The 23,885-nt window shown below is 45.6% G+C and overlaps 4 protein-coding genes across 4 annotated transcripts; 2 read left to right on the top strand and 2 right to left on the bottom strand.

The window, feature by feature from the left end:
- Nucleotides 1-2,301: 2,301 nt before the first annotated feature.
- LOC140223604 (uncharacterized) lies at nt 2,302-4,833 on the bottom strand. The gene is made up of 3 exons (XM_072295635.1): nt 4,665-4,833; nt 2,982-3,820; nt 2,302-2,898 (listed from the first exon to the last, which is right to left on the bottom strand). The coding sequence occupies exons 1-3, from the start codon at nt 4,831-4,833 to the stop codon at nt 2,314-2,316; spliced, it is 1,593 nt and encodes a 530-aa protein (XP_072151736.1). The 3' UTR covers nt 2,302-2,313.
- Nucleotides 4,834-6,965: 2,132 nt separating this feature from the next.
- LOC117833763 (gibberellin-regulated protein 5-like) lies at nt 6,966-9,104 on the top strand. Its single transcript, XM_034713363.2, has 4 exons — nt 6,966-8,007; nt 8,136-8,204; nt 8,312-8,351; nt 8,511-9,104. Exons 1-4 carry the CDS (start codon nt 7,936-7,938, stop codon nt 8,690-8,692), a joined length of 363 nt encoding a protein of 120 aa, XP_034569254.1. The 5' UTR covers nt 6,966-7,935; the 3' UTR covers nt 8,693-9,104.
- A 7,734-nt stretch (nt 9,105-16,838) lies between these two features.
- On the bottom strand, nt 16,839-19,370 carry LOC140223603 (uncharacterized). Its single transcript, XM_072295634.1, has 3 exons — nt 19,202-19,370; nt 17,519-18,357; nt 16,839-17,435 (listed from the first exon to the last, which is right to left on the bottom strand). Exons 1-3 carry the CDS (start codon nt 19,368-19,370, stop codon nt 16,851-16,853), a joined length of 1,593 nt encoding a protein of 530 aa, XP_072151735.1. The 3' UTR covers nt 16,839-16,850.
- Nucleotides 19,371-21,503: 2,133 nt separating this feature from the next.
- LOC117833759 (gibberellin-regulated protein 5-like) lies at nt 21,504-23,642 on the top strand. The gene is made up of 4 exons (XM_034713356.2): nt 21,504-22,545; nt 22,674-22,742; nt 22,850-22,889; nt 23,049-23,642. The coding sequence occupies exons 1-4, from the start codon at nt 22,474-22,476 to the stop codon at nt 23,228-23,230; spliced, it is 363 nt and encodes a 120-aa protein (XP_034569247.1). The 5' UTR covers nt 21,504-22,473; the 3' UTR covers nt 23,231-23,642.
- The last annotated feature ends 243 nt before the right edge of the window (nt 23,643-23,885 follow it).

Here is a 23,885-nt window from a genome sequence, read left to right as displayed (position 1 = left end):
AGCAAATGGTTACTGTAGCACCACATTCTCAAATCATGGACTAATTAGGCTTAATAGATTCATCTCGTGAATTAGACTCCATCTGTGCAATTAGTTTCGTAATTAGACTATATTTAATACTCCTAGTTAGTATCCAAACATCCGATGTGACAGGTAAAGTTTAGGAGGGTGTATCCAAACACCCCTGCATCATGAAGCTGCACCTCTTGGGCAGTATATCCGGATATACCTCGATCATCGTCTTGGGGGCAGAGTCGACGACGGCCGTGAAGGTGATGATGGTAACCATGATCGTTTGCTTGCTTGCTACTCCCTCCGTCCGTGAAAGATTGCAAACGGAGGGTGTGAGCTTTGTCCGTAAAATAATGCAAATGTAGCGTGTGCCAGGTCTATGGACATGACCAGATAGCTATCATCAGTGTTTGCTGGTGGTTGCCTGCTATAGCATTGAATACGGTGAAAATATCCTCCCTCACTGCTTTCCCCACCACACATTTTACAGCTCGCAAGTCATCCTCATCCACACGACTCTTCCAGCGCCCGTCAGCTCCACTGACCGCGCCCCCATCTTCCGTTGCATCTCCCTCAGCTCCATTGACCGCGCCGCCTCCTCCATCTTCTGCTGCATCGATCACTCTCTTCCCCTTCTCCATCCTCAGGCCTCGCGCATCAACAGGGATGGCTGGATCTCGACGCCACCCTTTCCGCACCCGTGGGAGCTGGATCCAGCGGGTTAGGCGCTCCACACATCGAGGTGCAAAGCTAGCCAGCAGTAGCAGCGATGGGAGCCCCGAGCGCCCAGTTAAGGTGTTGGTCGTCGGTGCCAACGCGGGCGGCGGCGCTGATGGGAGCCCCGTGTGCGTCCCTGTGTTTGGGAGCGGCGACGAAATCCCAAGATCCGTCGTCAAGATTGGGGAGGGCGATGTCCCCAAGATGTGCGACGGGATTGGGGAAGGCGGCCCGAGCTCCGTGCCTGTCCCCAAGATGTGCGACGGAATTGGGGATGCCGGCGCGAGCTCCGTGCCTATCCCCAAAATGTGCGACGGTGGTAGAAGACTGAAGGAACCCGTGAAGCTGGGGGCCGGTGGCGGTGATCGGAGCCCGGAGCGCATCCTCAACATTGGCCGCAGTCGCCTTCGCGTCGATCACCTCGACCAGTTGTATGTCCTTGACTCGGAAGATGAAGGCATCGGCATGGAGGCGGGGCTTTATGTCCCTGATTCAGAGGAGGAAGATGGACATGGTCGTGGCTTCGAGCGTCCACAGCTCCGTCGACGTGCTGGGCTGCCCGGAGGTGATGTTGGTGGGCGCTACAACCATGGATGTGCAGTGGTGGCGTCTACAACCAGCAAGATGACTGAGAAGATGACCATGGTTGCGAATCCGGTCGTCCAGGCTGCCTCGATCCAGGCTGTTGTGGACGTCCCTGTGGGGGCTTCCGCCGTCGCCGATGAACTACACCCAGAGATGGTTCAACACTTGAAGGTACAGCTTGCCGGGATGGAACCCCTCTTCCACGAGACCTTTCTCAGCTTCCTTAAAATTTATTTGCCTGCATGCTTCCAACCGTAGTGATATGTGCATATTTGTGATGATGAGGTTTTGCTTTTGGGTTGATCTGTTGGTCATGTGCATATCTATGATGATGAAGTAAGTGCTGCTTTGTGTTAATCAGTAGGTCCTGTGTGTCACGATGAAATGATATGTAGGTATGCTGATGTGTATGGTTTGGTTTGAACTTGCTGGAAAAAAAATGTTAGCTTTTGGGTACGAATTATGCTACTGATCTTATTGTTGGCTTTAGTATGTGGTGATCAACCTTGTGGATTTAGTTGTCATTATGATGGGGTTGTTTTGTTGCGAATTATTCGATGACATTAACTACTTTGATGTTGGATTATGGCGAACGCATATTGCAATTTAACAGGCAGCCAAAACCATTGTTGTAAAGCAGAAGTGCAGTTTTCTCTCTAAAGATGCTGTTAATAGACTTGTGAACATGTGTGCTCCCTTCTGAATTTTTTCTTCTTTAATACAAAACATAGAATACACTGACAAAACTAGATCTCGCTGATATTCTTAAACAAGAACACATATGTACATTTTGAAGCACTGGACAACACATAGGGATCACATAGGCATCACACTAGTAGCAAACATATTTGTACATGCAGCATAGTAGTAGCAAACACATCTATACATGCAGCATACTAGCAGCAAACATCTTTGTTCCTGCAGAACACAATACTAGCAAACACCTTTGTACACGCAGCACTGCATTTAGCAAAATGTCGAGTTCTAAACACTAAGAAACTAGGCATTTAGGGACTCCATCACACTCTCATATATTTGACGGTCACAATTTAGGCTCTTTGGAAGCATGCCTAGGGCCTCCAGCCTATCTTTGTTAATGTGAGGGATCTTGTATTTGTTCCCTCCACTAGCCTTCATCACCTCAATCATGCAACCTTGCAGTGTTAGGAAAACATTTCTAATTGATCTGTGGTCATAGTTTTCATATTCATTCTTAACATTGGCAATTAAGTCATTCATATTGTTAGAGATCGTTGTGTATGTTAATGACTGTAGAGATGCAAAGAACCCCAGATCTAAGACATTCATATCAGGGGAGTTAGGAGGCTGGTTCATGAGGCGGATATCGAGCCCAATGTGGGCTACTGCTCGTGCAAATTCCTCATCATTAACTGGGATATGAGTCCTAGCATTGTCCTGCTGAATCCAAATAGTTTGGTGGCGTTGATCTCGAGGCCAACGATCTCTAATTGCTGGCAGGAGTTTAGTAATCATATAGGACCTTACTGTGGCTCTATCAACTTTCATTGTCTTGTTCACTGGTGTCCCCCTTGGTCTATTACCACTTCTTCTTTTTGCTGGTTCCTACAACAATTGACAAACATGTTAGCTTCGAAAGCAAATCATAGAAACTAATTGAAGCAAAAAAAGCACATAAGTTCAGGTACCTCTCTTATAAAAGGCCATATGCCTAGTTTGCCATCAAACGTGCAGTTCCCTTCATTATCATATTGAGGATTGGCTACTGCACAGAAGAACATTACCTTTTCAATGTAATTCTTGTTCCGCACAGTCCTATGTGGGTCCTCTTCATCATGAGTCATGTAGTAGGTCACATCTTTTCTTGTGCTGTTGAACCACTTCTCATCTTGGTGTATGATGTTCTTCATTTCATTGAACTTTGGCTGAGTTTGCAATGTACGCTGATCTAACATTGAAACACACCACCGCAGCCTTTCCTTTTTGTTTTCTTCCTTTAAATATGGCTTCAATGAGTTAGAGTGCCATCTTAGGAACCCATCTTTGAACATCTTATGGACTGTGGTTTTTTTCATACCTAGAGCTTGAGCTAGAGACCTTATGGTACACCTTCTGTGCAATGGAATGGTCTCTACTTGTGAGGTGTCGATTTCAACCTTTTTGCGGCCACAATTCTTGGGCTTTCTTGAACTAACATCAACCGGCAGTCCATTAGCACGACATTGTTTTGCTTGTCGCCAAATACGCCACACTACATGTCGATTGACATTAAATAATTCAGCAACCTCAGTTGTAGTGTTTCTCTTTAGTTTTCCTCGGTTGCTTTTCTCCAGCAATGCTTCATATATCTGTTGCCTTTGAGCTGTAGTATGATCCTTTGACTTTATCCTAAAATTTCCATTTGCTGGTTCATAATCTTCGTCATTGGAGTCAGATAACTCTTCCTGATCAAAGATGATGTCTACCTCATTGGCATAGACACCATACCCATGCATTTCCTCCATGGTTGGGATGTAGTCATCATTAACTACAAAAAAACATGCTGATTGTGTTCATTTGGAACTAAACAAATGCACATCCATTTGTTTTTAATCATCATAATCTACATTTATGGAATGTGAAATTTATTAAGAATTGATAGCTAAATGTACATTACTCGTATATTTTGCAGGAACTTCTCTACTGGACATGGTACTACATGCAGTGTGGGCATTGGATTAGGTACTGTGTACGTAATTCTTCATCCTAAAGTCTCTACTGGACATGCTAATAAATGCAGTAATATTGTGTATGTTCATAGTGGTAAGAGAAGAACCACATTGACCCACTAATTCATCAAGAAATAAACCTTGAATATGAGATAAATTATGTCTAGTACAATCTGATTATGTGCTATAGCTTTCAATACAATGTCATATAGTCCTTTGATTAAGTAATTCTACATTGAATTTATTCCTGAGCATGCATGTATGTACCTAATGACTTAGAAATAATCTTAACTTGTTTGCCATTGTATTTTCTACTAAGCAGTAATAAGAAACCATGTAGGCAAACTATGGAAGAAAATACATACAAACAAAAACACTTACAATGGTCTACATCTGGTTGACAGGAAGCATGTAAGTTGAGATCGAAAAGACCACCATAAAAATCAAAGTTACCATTTCCATTTGCACTAATTATTTCGTCTCCTGTAGCTATGTCATCATCTCCAACAAAAAAATGGAAAGGCTCTTCATCATGCGCAGGCTGCACATTAAGGTCTCGTATGGCTTCTCCTCCCCCATCTAGTAGGTGGTGTTCATGAAGAGCAGGTCAGTGTTGTAAGGTTGGTGTACTCCAAGAACTTAGATAAGTGAAGAGACAAGTACCTGGGCTGATTATTTGGTTTTGCCCTCCAGTAATCTCAACTCCAACAACATCATCTTGATGTGCATCATGGATCTGGAATAGATCAGCCTCATCTGCAGACTGCTTCTCGTTAAGGTCTGGTAAAACCTCTCCCTCGTTAGGTGGTGGATTGTTCAAATCTAAAGCCATGGGCTCAGTGGAGGGGGGTGAAGAAAGATGGTGAGGCAGTCGTCGCCAGGCTTTTATAAGCCAAGGAAGGAGTAAATGGCGGCATCTAAAAATTTGTAATAGTTGCTTTGAACCACTTAAAAATGGTGCCAGCTGAAATGGCGCTGGATGACTTTTCAAAGTTAAATTCAGCTTGAATTTGTTGGGTGGCGTGAGGTATTTGGCATTATTCAGTTTTAAAGATGGATGCTTTAATTGCCTGTGCATGCATGGTGTAACAAAAATATTTTTATTGTATTGATTGTGTACTTTGGTCTTAAGTGCAATCATTTCCACCGTCTGCAGTGGTAGCGTGAGTGCGCTGCAGAGAATTGTGGGAATTGTGTTTATAGGGGCATATGCGTCATTTTATCTCTACCTTAGTGTTGCCTTGGAATGCTAGATTTGCAATCTTTCACGGACGGAGGGAGTACTTGCTAGGATGAATTATATTATCATTTATTACTACCACGTACATATAATCAGATGTCGTTAGCTTAGCTTAGCTTGTCCGTTCACTCTGCTCTCTATCTTTTCTATTTGAGCAATGGTTGGAATGGATTCGGCTATTAATAGCATTTTTGTTTTAGGAGTGATGTCCATAATAAGTCGACTACGACCGTGAACAATGTCCCGAGGTACCTGAGTTTCTTTAATGGCTTTGGATCATTGTATTTTAAAAAAATGAAAATCAAATAAAAAGAAAATTTTAAATCGGGTTTAGTTGCCAACGTAATTGGAATTTGCTGGTTTGTTTAGTTGCAAGAGAGTTTAAAAACCGTTTTTCATGGCCAGCTCATAGGTGACTAGCTCTAACATCTGGCCTGCAAGCCACGTGCACTCACTCAGGATCTACTTGGGGACGGCTTATTTTAAGTCGGTTTTTCATCTATTTTGACAGTCTTTTTGAAAAGCGAGATAAAAAAGAAGTGGAAGCCGTGCGAAGCCAGTTTTTGGTTTCACCGTACAGAAAAACCTTTAATAATACCATTAATAATAAATATATAATATCATTGATAAAAATGAAATCAGCTCACATAAACTACAGTGCAAGTGTCGGATCGCGGACATCATTAATTATGGAATGAGAAACATACTATTAAAAATGTTATTATCAAAAGAAACTGTCGAAACATGCAGCTGCTAGGCTTGCCATTTAGGGTATTATTAGCGATGCACCATATAATTAATTAGTTTGGAGGCAGTAATTCTGTGAGGAATTTTTCGACGGCAACCCATGCATCGTAGACGCCATTGAGGCTGTCGACAACGGCGGTCTCGTTAGCCGAGCACGGCTTCTCCGGCGGCGGCGGGCAGGAGCACTTGCAGCGCGGAGGCTGCTTCCCATCGCCCTGGACGTAGGAATGGATGGCGCCGCGTATCTCCGCCAGGTTGACCGCCTTCTCCTCCGCCGAGTAGAGCTTGGCCACGAGCTCCCGCATGGCAGCTTGGCAGTCCGCGATGGGCGAGCTGAGCTTAGTCGCCGCGTCGGAACTCGTCAGCTTCAAGGCCACGTGTCCGGCCTCCTCCATCGTCTTGGCCAGCGCCGACAGCTCGTCGGCGCACTTTTGAGGCTCTTTCGTCAGCCCGCAGGACACGTGGAGGATGCCGCTGTCCGCGGACTTCTCCATCGGCTCTACCTTGGCTTTCTTCTCCTCATCGGTGAGTTGGCTGGACATACCGTGGATCAGGCCCACGATGGCGCGCATGGCGTGGGTGGCCTCCCCCAGCTTGTTCACGGCGGCGGCCTCGTCGGGCGAGCAAGGCCCCGGGCAGTTGCACTCGCAAGGGGCCCTCTCATATAAATCAAAGATGACCAGCGGGACGAGGTAGTTCTTCAGCTGGTAGAGCGCATCTCCGCCACCGCCCGCATCCGTGGCGGCGGTGGCCTTGGACGTGGTGGCGTCGAGGACCTTGGCGCACCTCGAGATGCAGGGGTCGCCCTTGAACTTGCCGGCGGCGAGCTGGGGCCCGGCAATCGCCGCTTTATTATCGGCCAAGCTCTTGGACAAGGCCGATAGCATGAGGCTGCACCTCTTGGGCATCAACGTCTTGCTGCAGGATGGATATACCTTGACGACCGGCTTGGAGGCCGTCGGCGCCGACGACACACGGGCAGAATCGACGACGGCCGTGAAGGTGATGACGGTGACGAGGAGGACACCGAGCAGCTGAGAGCGAGGTGATGCGAAAGAAGCCATGATCGCTTGCTTTTGCTTGCTAGATGAATCCGTACCGTGTATATATAGTAGTACACACACGGAAGTGCTCTACCGGTCGTCGGTCGATTTTCACGGATCGCCTCTGCTATCTCTGTTTCCTATTTAAACAATGGTTGGAATGGCGTGACGAACTGGTCAAATAGGAAGAGCAAACTCAAGTATTCTTATTTTTCTATTTTAAGATCCCAATCAAGTGCCGAGCAACACATGCGCGATCACTAGCATGCATAAGGTGGTTGTGAACGCAACGAGCTAGGAGGAAGCATTGCTATCAGCGACATGTGACAAGTTTTAAGATTCAAAATATGCATTTTGATAGTTTAGAAACCCAGATGAAATCCAAGAATAAGTTTGGGGCTTCAATATGCACTTTGAGAATTTATGGACCCAAATAATGTCTTGAGATAAGTTTGGGGACTAAAAATGCGTTCTGAGATTTTAAGGACCCGGACGAAACCCCGAGACAAGATGAGGGATATCTCCCATGCAGATGGGATTGTAGACTTACTTACTACATGTGGCGGTGCAGAGCAGGTTGCATGCAGATGCAGTGCAGAGAGAAACCAGAGAGATTACAACACCCTGCAGTCTCAAGTCCGAACTAGTCAGTCGTATGGTACCTGCTCTAATTTGGAGCCTGCCTTTGCCTGTCTACAACCAACTCCGATCCATCTGGCAAGGCAACCGAATCTAATCTATTCTTAGCTCGTGTGTAACAATCTACAGTATATATCATCATCGGATAGATCTCTTACCATGCATCTCTTCTAGTAGCTTATTCCCTTGTTCCTTCATCTCGATCGCTCAGGATCCGTCCGTCCAGTCCAGTGTCCAGTCCATCCAGTAGGCTCTCAGGATCGACATGGCCAAGGCCAAGGCACCGGCGTTGCTCATCTGCTTCCTCTTCCTGATCGCCCTCGCCTCCGCCGCCGAGGTATGAACTATGCACTAGCTGATGGATCCTTTCCTTTAATTTTGAGGATTTTCCGATCCTTCTGTGTAGCTATCATTCACGATCGGCTTCGATATGTTTACACATGATGCCCGTTGTCGATCTGAAAGATCATCGGCAGTAATGGTGTCGCTGGTGAAGACCTGAACAGCAAAGGTGACGACGTCGACAACCACAAGGTAACCCATGCATCTTTACCATCACAGCAGAGAAACAATGGAATACCTAGTACGTATATAGACAGATGGGCTTTAACTGTGTCATGGCGTGTGTTGTGTGTGTGCAGGGCAACAACAAGGATGGCAAGGGCAATCTCAAGCCTTCTCGTAAGTCATGCATGCATAGCTTCTCTTGTTTTTAGTTTCCGATCTACTCCTCCAGTCGATAGTTCAGTATTTTGTTGCTTGCTGTAAATATATAGTCAAACATCTTTGTTTGGATTGGTGTGTGAATTATAATGAAAGCCTGCTGACTGATCGATGCAGAGTGCGGTGGGGAGTGCAGGCGGAGATGCTCCAAGACGCACCACAAGAAGCCGTGCCTCTTCTTCTGCAACAAGTGCTGCGCCAAGTGCCTCTGCGTGCCCCCCGGCACCTACGGCAACAAGGACACCTGCCCCTGCTACAACAACTGGAAGACCAAGAGAGGAGGCACCAAGTGCCCTTAAACCTAGCTTAGATATAGCTGGTGCTGCAGGATGGAATTCCCTCTTTCCGGGCCTGCCTCTTCTAGTCTAGGAATAAAAAAAACTTTTTTGTTAGTTAGTGTGGGAGGATTTGAGCCATCACTTGGTGGGCTTCGAATAGGTTTGGGCCTATGTGATTCTGTCTGTTGTCAGAAAATGGCTAGCTAGTCTGATGATGGATGACCAAGCAGAGAGCAGCTTAGACTGAATGAGACGTCTGTCTTTCTTAGTCCTTGCCTGCTACTAGAGTGCTAGTCTCTGACTCCGTGTTTACTCGCTTAATCTTCCCAGGCACGAGGTTGCTTAATCATCAGTGATATGTTTGTTTTATGTCTGGGAGGAGGAGATTGTAAATCGCATCTTAGTCCAGTGTTAATTCAGCAACAATTATACCTTTCCTCCATCCTGTCGAATTACAATTAAGGTCACCTTTAGGAATGGGAAGCCGTGCTTGGCTTGAAGGTAAAGGATGATGAGGAAGCTTTTCTCTGTGTACTATAAATAACTTGCTTGTCGAAATAAAATTGTTGTAAGCATTTCTTTTGAGCTGTTTGGCTCCTCAAAATAAAAACAAGACTCCTGAAACCTTCGTATCCTGACTTCATATATTGTGGACTTGTGAGGCATTCCTCAAATTGTATGCTCATAATCTCAACCCAAGGTCTCGTGTTGCTAAACAATTACATGCGAACCCAAGGATTCCCATGATTGTTCCAACTAGTGAGATCGAAACCAAGAACCAAGGGCTCTTCCCATATTTATGTTCTATGCTTAGAATAAATCATAAAACTGAAATCCGTAACTAGTTCCTTGTTTATACTCTTAGAAGAAGAATGTTGTACAATTGTTGTTGCCATGATAATGCTAAGTGCATTCAATGTCCTTGGCTTACAAGGGATAGCCGGGGTTTGCAGAAGCAAACATCCTTTGAAATTCTAGTTGCTGAGTGCTGAGGTACGACAGCTACATCCTTTGAAATTTTAAAGAAGGAAAAAAAATGTCACAATGTTGAAAGATTGATCTGATAGACAAATTAATCAATAGCATTACAGAAGAATGGTCAGTAAGAGTAAACCTATGCCTTTGCCTGGCCTGTATCCAATTGAATGGGCCAAACCAAATCCTAAGCTATCAAGTAACGGATAACCTGAATGTTCATAGCTCATACTTTACACTGTTACTTCATTGGAGTCTACCTGTCTTTTGCAGCATGTGTTAGATTAGCCTAGAGACAATAATGCAGACAAATCCTTTCCTGTTCGTAATCTTCCTATGACAGATCAGCGGGTTTGCTTTCTAGCCAATCCCTGGCTTGATCATCCTGAGTGCATCATCCTTCAGGGTTGGGTATTGATTGCCGAAGCATGTAGCCACTTCTTTGAGCCTCTTCCACATCAGTGTCCATTCTTTCTTCTGATCAGTCTCATGCTCATCTCTAGCTTGAGCACACTGATATATCTGATGGCGGCGGCGCGCCCGAGCAAGAGGTAGCGTCGTCAGGACGGCTGTTCTTTCCCGACTAGCCGTCAAGCAAGGAGGGGCCGGCGTTGGAGGCCGTGCTCTGCGGATTGGAAGGCGTCGCCTTGTCGATGCCGGCGAGGAAGGGGGAGCTTGTGTCAGCGGGCCAACAGCGTGTGCCGGAGGCGGCGAAGAGAAATTTGATCGAGGCGACAAAGTCCCTGACCGCGACGAGCAGCAGGAGCAGAAGGTTGCGGCCGCGGGGTGCCACGAACATCTCCCGCCGGCGAGCGCCAACGGCGGCTAAGCAACTATACAGATTACCCCTCATCTATATCGCGATTATTCCCCGTGATACAAATATTTACATAAAACCTCCATAAATTTTCAACTTGGTTCTTCTTCTCCGCCAGCAATCCTCCTCCCCTCCCTCTCCTGACCGCCGTCGCCACTGACGGTGGCGTAATTGTATTTCCTGGTCGCACTTAGGCACTTGGCACCTCCTCGTGGCCATCAACATCCTTCCCGCCGCTCTCATCCATGCTTCAGCTCCGGCTGCACTTGGATTCAGCAACGAGGTGGTAGAGCTCCGCCAATGCAGCGGCGGGATAGATGGGATGCACCATTGCGCTCCACCGTGGTTGAAGATCTCCGTCCCCCGCTGCCGTATGGGACTACGTGTCACACCCGATTTTAAGGACAAAATCGAGTGCATTCAATACATGTGCGCCAGGATCAAGTTACACACATGTACGACATAAGTGAATAACAAAGACAGTGCTAAAGTGAATAAAGAGAGTATTAAACATTATTACATGACCGAAAGTCTCAAATAAGCATGAACTTGAGTAAATACGCAGCGGACTCCGAAGATGACGATGACAACACAGGCAGCTGACTGAAGAACCGTACGCCTAGAACTCCTCAAAGTCGTCAATGTATTCCACCAGATTATCTTGGTCTGAACAGTGGTTTTGCAAGGATAAGTAAACTTATGGTTGGTACTCAACAAGTATTGGGGAATAGTGTAGTGTAAGGCCAATCAAGGTATGGCTAAGGCTAAATCAGCATCAGCTTTTAATTAATTAGGTTGGTCAAATTTTATTAGCAATTGACTAAGTGTAAGTTTATACCACCCAAAATTAAACAAGAACATAAATAAAAGTAAACAACATATGCATGAATGAAATAACAACAATTTAAGTCCAACTTTCGATAGTATTATCATGTGAGGGTCCAGGTCGCTCTTAACCGTGAGCACGGCTGATCGATCAGTTTTACACTCTGCAGAGGTCGCACATCTTTATCCACAAGTCGCGTAAAAGTTCAAAAGAACTTTGGACCCAACCATACGGTGTTTGCAAGGCACCACACCACACTTCCGAGGTGTGATTGCATAGGGACACTACGAGACCTTTACAAAGATTCCCTAATAAGAAGTGGTTCGCTAAGGTTTCATGATCAACGCAGTGTATAACAGTCCCCTAGTGGTATAGTGAATTAGCAAAGCCCACTTTCCAAGAGAGCGAGTGCTATACACCAACTACTGTCTCCCCCTCTTGCCCTTTCGATAAGACCGCTTCAAACTAGAGTTTCTAATTATTCAGCCAAGATCAGAGCCATTTCGTCTTGTGGTAGCACTGTTTTCCTGGGTGGTCGCTCTATGTTCTGATTAAACATTTATGATCTTGTATTAATGAAAGTTATAACAGAAGTAAAGCAAGATTAATCATTGCCTCCAGTTAAACCACCATATCCCAAGTAAGCACTAAGCCTGAGCTACCCAACTTAAAAGTAAACCCGGTTGGTCGGCAAAGGTAAATTAAATCTAGGCGAACCTTAATTAGGACCCATCAAGATTACAACTATTATGTGCATAGCAATGTTGTATGGAACATGAAAGTAAAGGTGAATAGGACTTATAGAAGTGATCAAGGACACAACTTGCCTTCTTGGCCTTGCTCTTGCTGTTCGTACTCCTCGAAAGCTTGATCTTCAAATCCCTTGAATTGCGGACCGTACACGCGTCACACGAGCACATACAAGCAAACAAAGGCATAATAATAAAAACAGTACACCAATCATAATAAACAGAGAAAACAAACTTGAAAAACTAATCTACGCTTTAAAACGAACACGTGGATATAAAGAACGCGAAAAACGGAGTTAAGATGCGAAAGATATGATTAAAACAAGTTACAGGAGCTTTTCTACGAGAAAACAAAACTTCCAGGAGCTTATTTGTGAAAAACGAGGGCTTAAACATGGTTATACAAAAAACTGAAGGGCGAACGCGTAAAAACTCAAATCTGGACGGCGGGTTGATTTTTGAGAAGCTCGGGGGCCTAAGCGAATAAAACAGGACTGGAATGCAAATATTTTTACACTGCTGCGGACTGCGGGTTTATTTGCGAGAAACACAAGGGTTTAAGAGCAAAAGAACAGCGGCACGGCTTAAATCGAACCGGTACGGCTCGGTCGAAAAGGCCCGAGCCGTCAGATCTGTGGCGGGCGGACAAGATCACACGGTTAGGCTCGAGTCGAGCTAGACGAGCGACTCGGCTTGGCTCGCGGCTAAAAGCTGACGAAAACAGATCTGGGCCGTCCGATTTAAGATTGACGGCGGATGCGCGTGGCGCTGACGTCAGCGTCAGTGAGTGGTGGCGGAACGGTGAGGCGCGGCGGCGCTTCGCTGGATTTGCTCGAAATCGAGCTCCCGCCGTGGTTTCACGCGCGGAGAACACCAGAAGCACGAGAAGACCAAGGCGTTCCCGTTTCGGCAGTTCACGACGACCGAGACTCACCGTGAGGCGGTGCTTGGTGGCGGCGAGCTGGCGGCGGCGCTGGAGCTCGGGTCGGCGACGCTGCTAGGGTTTGGTGGCGCTGCGGCTCGATGGTTGAGGTCAGGGGGGGCGACTTATATAGGGTGGAGGCGGCCCGCCCTCAACTCGGATACGGACGGCGCGTGCCGGGTAGAAGGAAAGCTCGGGCGCGGAAGAAAGGAAAGGGGCGGTGGCGCAGAAAAGGAAGGTGCGGAGGAGGAAGAAAGGAAGGGAAGGAAAGGAGCTAGCCGGCGGGCCCGTGCGGTAGCGAGAGAGAAGGGAGGGAGGCTGCGGCTGGGTCGAGTGGGCGAGCAAGCTAGCTAGCTGGGCCGGTGCAAAGAAAGTGGGCCGGAGGGAGCTGGGCGGTGCTGGGCTGCGCAAGGAGAAAAGGAGCGGGCCGAAAGGGAGCTGGCGGCTAGGCTGAAAGGGGGGAAGGATGCAGCCAAAAGAAAAGAAAAGGAAAAGTCTTTTTGCACAAGGGATTTGAGTTTAGAATTTAAATTTGAAATTTGAATTTGATCAAACACAATCAATCAAAATAAATGCACCAGCATGTAATGCCCAATAAACTCCTATGATGAAGTATTTTAATTAGAGAAAAACATATGCAATTAAATGCTTATAAATTCAAATGACATCCTAGTTGAGCAAATTTTAGTGACTTTGAATTCTTTTAAATTTTGGGTGTTACACTACGCCATGCATCTCAGCATCTCCCTGTTAGTGGAGGCAAATGTTACTCCTTTGGCATTAGATTTGGCACTGAACCAAGATTACTTGATATTTGGATGTACGCTGAGCTGAACACTTAATTGGGACTTGTGAAATGATTCAACTGGTAGATGTTTGGAAGATTGCGGCAATCCGCAGGAATTAGTCTCTGTGTCATCGGAAATTCAAAATGCTCGCTGAAATTAAGCTATATATCTTCGGTTCTATATGTTGGAAAACATTCTGCAAGTAGCATTTGCGTTCCTCTGATCAATTAAAGCTATGCGATATTGCTTGAGATCGATTATGTGCCTTTATGGGGGTGTTTGGTTCCCTTTGCTTATTTTTAGCACATGTCACATCGAATGTTTAGATACTAATTAGGAGTATTAAACGTAGACTATTTACAAAATCCATTACATAAGTGGAGGCTAAACGGCGAGACAAATCTATTAAACCTAATTAATCCATCATTAGCAAATGTTTACTGTAGCAACACATTGTCAAATCATGGACTAATTAGGCGTAATAGATTTGTCTCGCCGTTTAGCCTCCACTTATATAATAGGTTTTGTAAATAGTCTACGTTTAGTACTCCTAATTAGTATCTAAACATTCGATGTGACGGGTGCTAAAAATAAGCAAATGTAACCAAATAGGGCCACATATCACCTCTTAGTCCAGTGTTCATATTGAGTAGACATCACACAAATCGGTTTCATCGGATGTTCGGACGCTAATTAGGAGGACTAAATATGAGTTAATTATAAAACTAACCGCAGAATCCCTATACTAATTCGCGAGACGAATCGATTAAGCCTACATAACCTATTATTAGCAAATGGTTACTGTAGCACCACATTCTCAAATCATGGACTAATTAGGCTTAATAGATTCATCTCGTGAATTAGACTCCATCTGTGCAATTAGTTTCGTAATTAGACTATATTTAATACTCCTAGTTAGTATCCAAACATCCGATGTGACAGGTAAAGTTTAGGAGGGTGTATCCAAACACCCCTGCATCATGAAGCTGCACCTCTTGGGCAGTATATCCGGATATACCTCGATCATCGTCTTGGGGGCAGAGTCGACGACGGCCGTGAAGGTGATGATGGTAACCATGATCGTTTGCTTGCTTGCTACTCCCTCCGTCCGTGAAAGATTGCAAACGGAGGGTGTGAGCTTTGTCCGTAAAATAATGCAAATGTAGCGTGTGCCAGGTCTATGGACATGACCAGATAGCTATCATCAGTGTTTGCTGGTGGTTGCCTGCTATAGCATTGAATACGGTGAAAATATCCTCCCTCACTGCTTTCCCCACCACACATTTTACAGCTCGCAAGTCATCCTCATCCACACGACTCTTCCAGCGCCCGTCAGCTCCACTGACCGCGCCCCCATCTTCCGTTGCATCTCCCTCAGCTCCATTGACCGCGCCGCCTCCTCCATCTTCTGCTGCATCGATCACTCTCTTCCCCTTCTCCATCCTCAGGCCTCGCGCATCAACAGGGATGGCTGGATCTCGACGCCACCCTTTCCGCACCCGTGGGAGCTGGATCCAGCGGGTTAGGCGCTCCACACATCGAGGTGCAAAGCTAGCCAGCAGTAGCAGCGATGGGAGCCCCGAGCGCCCAGTTAAGGTGTTGGTCGTCGGTGCCAATGCGGGCGGCGGCGCTGATGGGAGCCCCGTGTGCGTCCCTGTGTTTGGGAGCGGCGACGAAATCCCAAGATCCGTCGTCAAGATTGGGGAGGGCGATGTCCCCAAGATGTGCGACGGGATTGGGGAAGGCGGCCCGAGCTCCGTGCCTGTCCCCAAGATGTGCGACGGAATTGGGGATGCCGGCGCGAGCTCCGTGCCTATCCCCAAAATGTGCGACGGTGGTAGAAGACTGAAGGAACCCGTGAAGCTGGGGGCCGGTGGCGGTGATCGGAGCCCGGAGCGCATCCTCAACATTGGCCGCAGTCGCCTTCGCGTCGATCACCTCGACCAGTTGTATGTCCTTGACTCGGAAGATGAAGGCATCGGCATGGAGGCGGGGCTTTATGTCCCTGATTCAGAGGAGGAAGATGGACATGGTCGTGGCTTCGAGCGTCCACAGCTCCGTCGACGTGCTGGGCTGCCCGGAGGTGATGTTGGTGGGCGCTACAACCATGGATGTGCAGTGGTGGCGTCTACAACCAGCAAGATGACTGAGAAGATGACCATGGTTGCGAATCCGGTCGTCCAGGCTGCCTCGATCCAGGCTGTTGTGGACGTCCCTGTGGGGGCTTCCGCCGTCGCCGATGAACTACACCCAGAGATGGTTCAACACTTGAAGGTACAGCTTGCCGGGATGGAACCCCTCTTCCACGAGACCTTTCTCAGCTTCCTTAAAATTTATTTGCCTGCATGCTTCCAACCGTAGTGATATGTGCATATTTGTGATGATGAGGTTTTGCTTTTGGGTTGATCTGTTGGTCATGTGCATATCTATGATGATGAAGTAAGTGCTGCTTTGTGTTAATCAGTAGGTCCTGTGTGTCACGATGAAATGATATGTAGGTATGCTGATGTGTATGGTTTGGTTTGAACTTGCTGGAAAAAAAATGTTAGCTTTTGGGTACGAATTATGCTACTGATCTTATTGTTGGCTTTAGTATGTGGTGATCAACCTTGTGGATTTAGTTGTCATTATGATGGGGTTGTTTTGTTGCGAATTATTCGATGACATTAACTACTTTGATGTTGGATTATGGCGAACGCATATTGCAATTTAACAGGCAGCCAAAACCATTGTTGTAAAGCAGAAGTGCAGTTTTCTCTCTAAAGATGCTGTTAATAGACTTGTGAACATGTGTGCTCCCTTCTGAATTTTTTCTTCTTTAATACAAAACATAGAATACACTGACAAAACTAGATCTCGCTGATATTCTTAAACAAGAACACATATGTACATTTTGAAGCACTGGACAACACATAGGGATCACATAGGCATCACACTAGTAGCAAACATATTTGTACATGCAGCATAGTAGTAGCAAACACATCTATACATGCAGCATACTAGCAGCAAACATCTTTGTTCCTGCAGAACACAATACTAGCAAACACCTTTGTACACGCAGCACTGCATTTAGCAAAATGTCGAGTTCTAAACACTAAGAAACTAGGCATTTAGGGACTCCATCACACTCTCATATATTTGACGGTCACAATTTAGGCTCTTTGGAAGCATGCCTAGGGCCTCCAGCCTATCTTTGTTAATGTGAGGGATCTTGTATTTGTTCCCTCCACTAGCCTTCATCACCTCAATCATGCAACCTTGCAGTGTTAGGAAAACATTTCTAATTGATCTGTGGTCATAGTTTTCATATTCATTCTTAACATTGGCAATTAAGTCATTCATATTGTTAGAGATCGTTGTGTATGTTAATGACTGTAGAGATGCAAAGAACCCCAGATCTAAGACATTCATATCAGGGGAGTTAGGAGGCTGGTTCATGAGGCGGATATCGAGCCCAATGTGGGCTACTGCTCGTGCAAATTCCTCATCATTAACTGGGATATGAGTCCTAGCATTGTCCTGCTGAATCCAAATAGTTTGGTGGCGTTGATCTCGAGGCCAACGATCTCTAATTGCTGGCAGGAGTTTAGTAATCATATAGGACCTTACTGTGGCTCTATCAACTTTCATTGTCTTGTTCACTGGTGTCCCCCTTGGTCTATTACCACTTCTTCTTTTTGCTGGTTCCTACAACAATTGACAAACATGTTAGCTTCGAAAGCAAATCATAGAAACTAATTGAAGCAAAAAAAGCACATAAGTTCAGGTACCTCTCTTATAAAAGGCCATATGCCTAGTTTGCCATCAAACGTGCAGTTCCCTTCATTATCATATTGAGGATTGGCTACTGCACAGAAGAACATTACCTTTTCAATGTAATTCTTGTTCCGCACAGTCCTATGTGGGTCCTCTTCATCATGAGTCATGTAGTAGGTCACATCTTTTCTTGTGCTGTTGAACCACTTCTCATCTTGGTGTATGATGTTCTTCATTTCATTGAACTTTGGCTGAGTTTGCAATGTACGCTGATCTAACATTGAAACACACCACCGCAGCCTTTCCTTTTTGTTTTCTTCCTTTAAATATGGCTTCAATGAGTTAGAGTGCCATCTTAGGAACCCATCTTTGAACATCTTATGGACTGTGGTTTTTTTCATACCTAGAGCTTGAGCTAGAGACCTTATGGTACACCTTCTGTGCAATGGAATGGTCTCTACTTGTGAGGTGTCGATTTCAACCTTTTTGCGGCCACAATTCTTGGGCTTTCTTGAACTAACATCAACCGGCAGTCCATTAGCACGACATTGTTTTGCTTGTCGCCAAATACGCCACACTACATGTCGATTGACATTAAATAATTCAGCAACCTCAGTTGTAGTGTTTCTCTTTAGTTTTCCTCGGTTGCTTTTCTCCAGCAATGCTTCATATATCTGTTGCCTTTGAGCTGTAGTATGATCCTTTGACTTTATCCTAAAATTTCCATTTGCTGGTTCATAATCTTCGTCATTGGAGTCAGATAACTCTTCCTGATCAAAGATGATGTCTACCTCATTGGCATAGACACCATACCCATGCATTTCCTCCATGGTTGGGATGTAGTCATCATTAACTACAAAAAAACATGCTGATTGTGTTCATTTGGAACTAAACAAATGCACATCCATTTGTTTTTAATCATCATAATCTACATTTATGGAATGTGAAATTTATTAAGAATTGATAGCTAAATGTACATTACTCGTATATTTTGCAGGAACTTCTCTACTGGACATGGTACTACATGCAGTGTGGGCATTGGATTAGGTACTGTGTACGTAATTCTTCATCCTAAAGTCTCTACTGGACATGCTAATAAATGCAGTAATATTGTGTATGTTCATAGTGGTAAGAGAAGAACCACATTGACCCACTAATTCATCAAGAAATAAACCTTGAATATGAGATAAATTATGTCTAGTACAATCTGATTATGTGCTATAGCTTTCAATACAATGTCATATAGTCCTTTGATTAAGTAATTCTACATTGAATTTATTCCTGAGCATGCATGTATGTACCTAATGACTTAGAAATAATCTTAACTTGTTTGCCATTGTATTTTCTACTAAGCAGTAATAAGAAACCATGTAGGCAAACTATGGAAGAAAATACATACAAACAAAAACACTTACAATGGTCTACATCTGGTTGACAGGAAGCATGTAAGTTGAGATCGAAAAGACCACCATAAAAATCAAAGTTACCATTTCCATTTGCACTAATTATTTCGTCTCCTGTAGCTATGTCATCATCTCCAACAAAAAAATGGAAAGGCTCTTCATCATGCGCAGGCTGCACATTAAGGTCTCGTATGGCTTCTCCTCCCCCATCTAGTAGGTGGTGTTCATGAAGAGCAGGTCAGTGTTGTAAGGTTGGTGTACTCCAAGAACTTAGATAAGTGAAGAGACAAGTACCTGGGCTGATTATTTGGTTTTGCCCTCCAGTAATCTCAACTCCAACAACATCATCTTGATGTGCATCATGGATCTGGAATAGATCAGCCTCATCTGCAGACTGCTTCTCGTTAAGGTCTGGTAAAACCTCTCCCTCGTTAGGTGGTGGATTGTTCAAATCTAAAGCCATGGGCTCAGTGGAGGGGGGTGAAGAAAGATGGTGAGGCAGTCGTCGCCAGGCTTTTATAAGCCAAGGAAGGAGTAAATGGCGGCATCTAAAAATTTGTAATAGTTGCTTTGAACCACTTAAAAATGGTGCCAGCTGAAATGGCGCTGGATGACTTTTCAAAGTTAAATTCAGCTTGAATTTGTTGGGTGGCGTGAGGTATTTGGCATTATTCAGTTTTAAAGATGGATGCTTTAATTGCCTGTGCATGCATGGTGTAACAAAAATATTTTTATTGTATTGATTGTGTACTTTGGTCTTAAGTGCAATCATTTCCACCGTCTGCAGTGGTAGCGTGAGTGCGCTGCAGAGAATTGTGGGAATTGTGTTTATAGGGGCATATGCGTCATTTTATCTCTACCTTAGTGTTGCCTTGGAATGCTAGATTTGCAATCTTTCACGGACGGAGGGAGTACTTGCTAGGATGAATTATATTATCATTTATTACTACCACGTACATATAATCAGATGTCGTTAGCTTAGCTTAGCTTGTCCGTTCACTCTGCTCTCTATCTTTTCTATTTGAGCAATGGTTGGAATGGATTCGGCTATTAATAGCATTTTTGGTTTTAGGAGTGATGTCCATAATAAGTCGACTACGACCGTGAACAATGTCCCGAGGTACCTGAGTTTCTTTAATGGCTTTGGATCATTGTATTTTAAAAAAATGAAAATCAAATAAAAAGAAAATTTTAAATCGGGTTTAGTTGCCAACGTAATTGGAATTTGCTGGTTTGTTTAGTTGCAAGAGAGTTTAAAAACTGTTTTTCATGGCCAGCTCATAGGTGACTAGCTCTAACATCTGGCCTGCAAGCCACGTGCACTCACTCAGGATCTACTTGGGGACGGCTTATTTTAAGTCGGTTTTTCATCTATTTTGACAGTCTTTTTGAAAAGCGAGATAAAAAAGAAGTGGAAGCCGTGCGAAGCCAGTTTTTGGTTTCACCGTACAGAAAAACCTTTAATAATACCATTAATAATAAATATATAATATCATTGATAAAAATGAAATCAGCTCACATAAACTACAGTGCAAGTGTCGGATCGCGGACATCATTAATTATGGAATGAGAAACATACTATTAAAAATGTTATTATCAAAAGAAACTGTCGAAACATGCAGCTGCTAGGCTTGCCATTTAGGGTATTATTAGCGATGCACCATATAATTAATTAGTTTGGAGGCAGTAATTCTGTGAGGAATTTTTCGACGGCAACCCATGCATCGTAGACGCCATTGAGGCTGTCGACAACGGCGGTCTCGTTAGCCGAGCACGGCTTCTCCGGCGGCGGCGGGCAGGAGCACTTGCAGCGCGGAGGCTGCTTCCCATCGCCCTGGACGTAGGAATGGATGGCGCCGCGTATCTCCGCCAGGTTGACCGCCTTCTCCTCCGCCGAGTAGAGCTTGGCCACGAGCTCCCGCATGGCAGCTTGGCAGTCCGCGATGGGCGAGCTGAGCTTAGTCGCCGCGTCGGAACTCGTCAGCTTCAAGGCCACGTGTCCGGCCTCCTCCATCGTCTTGGCCAGCGCCGACAGCTCGTCGGCGCACTTTTGAGGCTCTTTCGTCAGCCCGCAGGACACGTGGAGGATGCCGCTGTCCGCGGACTTCTCCATCGGCTCTACCTTGGCTTTCTTCTCCTCATCGGTGAGTTGGCTGGACATACCGTGGATCAGGCCCACGATGGCGCGCATGGCGTGGGTGGCCTCCCCCAGCTTGTTCACGGCGGCGGCCTCGTCGGGCGAGCAAGGCCCCGGGCAGTTGCACTCGCAAGGGGCCCTCTCATATAAATCAAAGATGACCAGCGGGACGAGGTAGTTCTTCAGCTGGTAGAGCGCATCTCCGCCACCGCCCGCATCCGTGGCGGCGGTGGCCTTGGACGTGGTGGCGTCGAGGACCTTGGCGCACCTCGAGATGCAGGGGTCGCCCTTGAACTTGCCGGCGGCGAGCTGGGGCCCGGCAATCGCCGCTTTATTATCGGCCAAGCTCTTGGACAAGGCCGATAGCATGAGGCTGCACCTCTTGGGCATCAACGTCTTGCTGCAGGATGGATATACCTTGACGACCGGCTTGGAGGCCGTCGGCGCCGACGACACACGGGCAGAATCGACGACGGCCGTGAAGGTGATGACGGTGACGAGGAGGACACCGAGCAGCTGAGAGCGAGGTGATGCGAAAGAAGCCATGATCGCTTGCTTTTGCTTGCTAGATGAATCCGTACCGTGTATATATAGTAGTACACACACGGAAGTGCTCTACCGGTCGTCGGTCGATTTTCACGGATCGCCTCTGCTATCTCTGTTTCCTATTTAAACAATGGTTGGAATGGCGTGACGAACTGGTCAAATAGGAAGAGCAAACTCAAGTATTCTTATTTTTCTATTTTAAGATCCCAATCAAGTGCCGAGCAACACATGCGCGATCACTAGCATGCATAAGGTGGTTGTGAACGCAACGAGCTAGGAGGAAGCATTGCTATCAGCGACATGTGACAAGTTTTAAGATTCAAAATATGCATTTTGATAGTTTAGAAACCCAGATGAAATCCAAGAATAAGTTTGGGGCTTCAATATGCACTTTGAGAATTTATGGACCCAAATAATGTCTTGAGATAAGTTTGGGGACTAAAAATGCGTTCTGAGATTTTAAGGACCCGGACGAAACCCCGAGACAAGATGAGGGATATCTCCCATGCAGATGGGATTGTAGACTTACTTACTACATGTGGCGGTGCAGAGCAGGTTGCATGCAGATGCAGTGCAGAGAGAAACCAGAGAGATTACAACACCCTGCAGTCTCAAGTCCGAACTAGTCAGTCGTATGGTACCTGCTCTAATTTGGAGCCTGCCTTTGCCTGTCTACAACCAACTCCGATCCATCTGGCAAGGCAACCGAATCTAATCTATTCTTAGCTCGTGTGTAACAATCTACAGTATATATCATCATCGGATAGATCTCTTACCATGCATCTCTTCTAGTAGCTTATTCCCTTGTTCCTTCATCTCGATCGCTCAGGATCCGTCCGTCCAGTCCAGTGTCCAGTCCATCCAGTAGGCTCTCAGGATCGACATGGCCAAGGCCAAGGCACCGGCGTTGCTCATCTGCTTCCTCTTCCTGATCGCCCTCGCCTCCGCCGCCGAGGTATGAACTATGCACTAGCTGATGGATCCTTTCCTTTAATTTTGAGGATTTTCCGATCCTTCTGTGTAGCTATCATTCACGATCGGCTTCGATATGTTTACACATGATGCCCGTTGTCGATCTGAAAGATCATCGGCAGTAATGGTGTCGCTGGTGAAGACCTGAACAGCAAAGGTGACGACGTCGACAACCACAAGGTAACCCATGCATCTTTACCATCACAGCAGAGAAACAATGGAATACCTAGTACGTATATAGACAGATGGGCTTTAACTGTGTCATGGCGTGTGTTGTGTGTGTGCAGGGCAACAACAAGGATGGCAAGGGCAATCTCAAGCCTTCTCGTAAGTCATGCATGCATAGCTTCTCTTGTTTTTAGTTTCCGATCTACTCCTCCAGTCGATAGTTCAGTATTTTGTTGCTTGCTGTAAATATATAGTCAAACATCTTTGTTTGGATTGGTGTGTGAATTATAATGAAAGCCTGCTGACTGATCGATGCAGAGTGCGGTGGGGAGTGCAGGCGGAGATGCTCCAAGACGCACCACAAGAAGCCGTGCCTCTTCTTCTGCAACAAGTGCTGCGCCAAGTGCCTCTGCGTGCCCCCCGGCACCTACGGCAACAAGGACACCTGCCCCTGCTACAACAACTGGAAGACCAAGAGAGGAGGCACCAAGTGCCCTTAAACCTAGCTTAGATATAGCTGGTGCTGCAGGATGGAATTCCCTCTTTCCGGGCCTGCCTCTTCTAGTCTAGGAATAAAAAAAACTTTTTTGTTAGTTAGTGTGGGAGGATTTGAGCCATCACTTGGTGGGCTTCGAATAGGTTTGGGCCTATGTGATTCTGTCTGTTGTCAGAAAATGGCTAGCTAGTCTGATGATGGATGACCAAGCAGAGAGCAGCTTAGACTGAATGAGACGTCTGTCTTTCTTAGTCCTTGCCTGCTACTAGAGTGCTAGTCTCTGACTCCGTGTTTACTCGCTTAATCTTCCCAGGCACGAGGTTGCTTAATCATCAGTGATATGTTTGTTTTATGTCTGGGAGGAGGAGATTGTAAATCGCATCTTAGTCCAGTGTTAATTCAGCAACAATTATACCTTTCCTCCATCCTGTCGAATTACAATTAAGGTCACCTTTAGGAATGGGAAGCCGTGCTTGGCTTGAAGGTAAAGGATGATGAGGAAGCTTTTCTCTGTGTACTATAAATAACTTGCTTGTCGAAATAAAATTGTTGTAAGCATTTCTTTTGAGCTGTTTGGCTCCTCAAAATAAAAACAAGACTCCTGAAACCTTCGTATCCTGACTTCATATATTGTGACTTGTGAGGCATTCCTCAAATTG

Source organism: Setaria viridis, chromosome 8 (assembly GCF_005286985.2).
Source record: "Setaria viridis chromosome 8, Setaria_viridis_v4.0, whole genome shotgun sequence".
Taxonomy (NCBI): Eukaryota; Viridiplantae; Streptophyta; class Magnoliopsida; order Poales; family Poaceae; genus Setaria; species Setaria viridis.
This window is presented reverse-complemented; position numbering and strand designations above follow the sequence as displayed.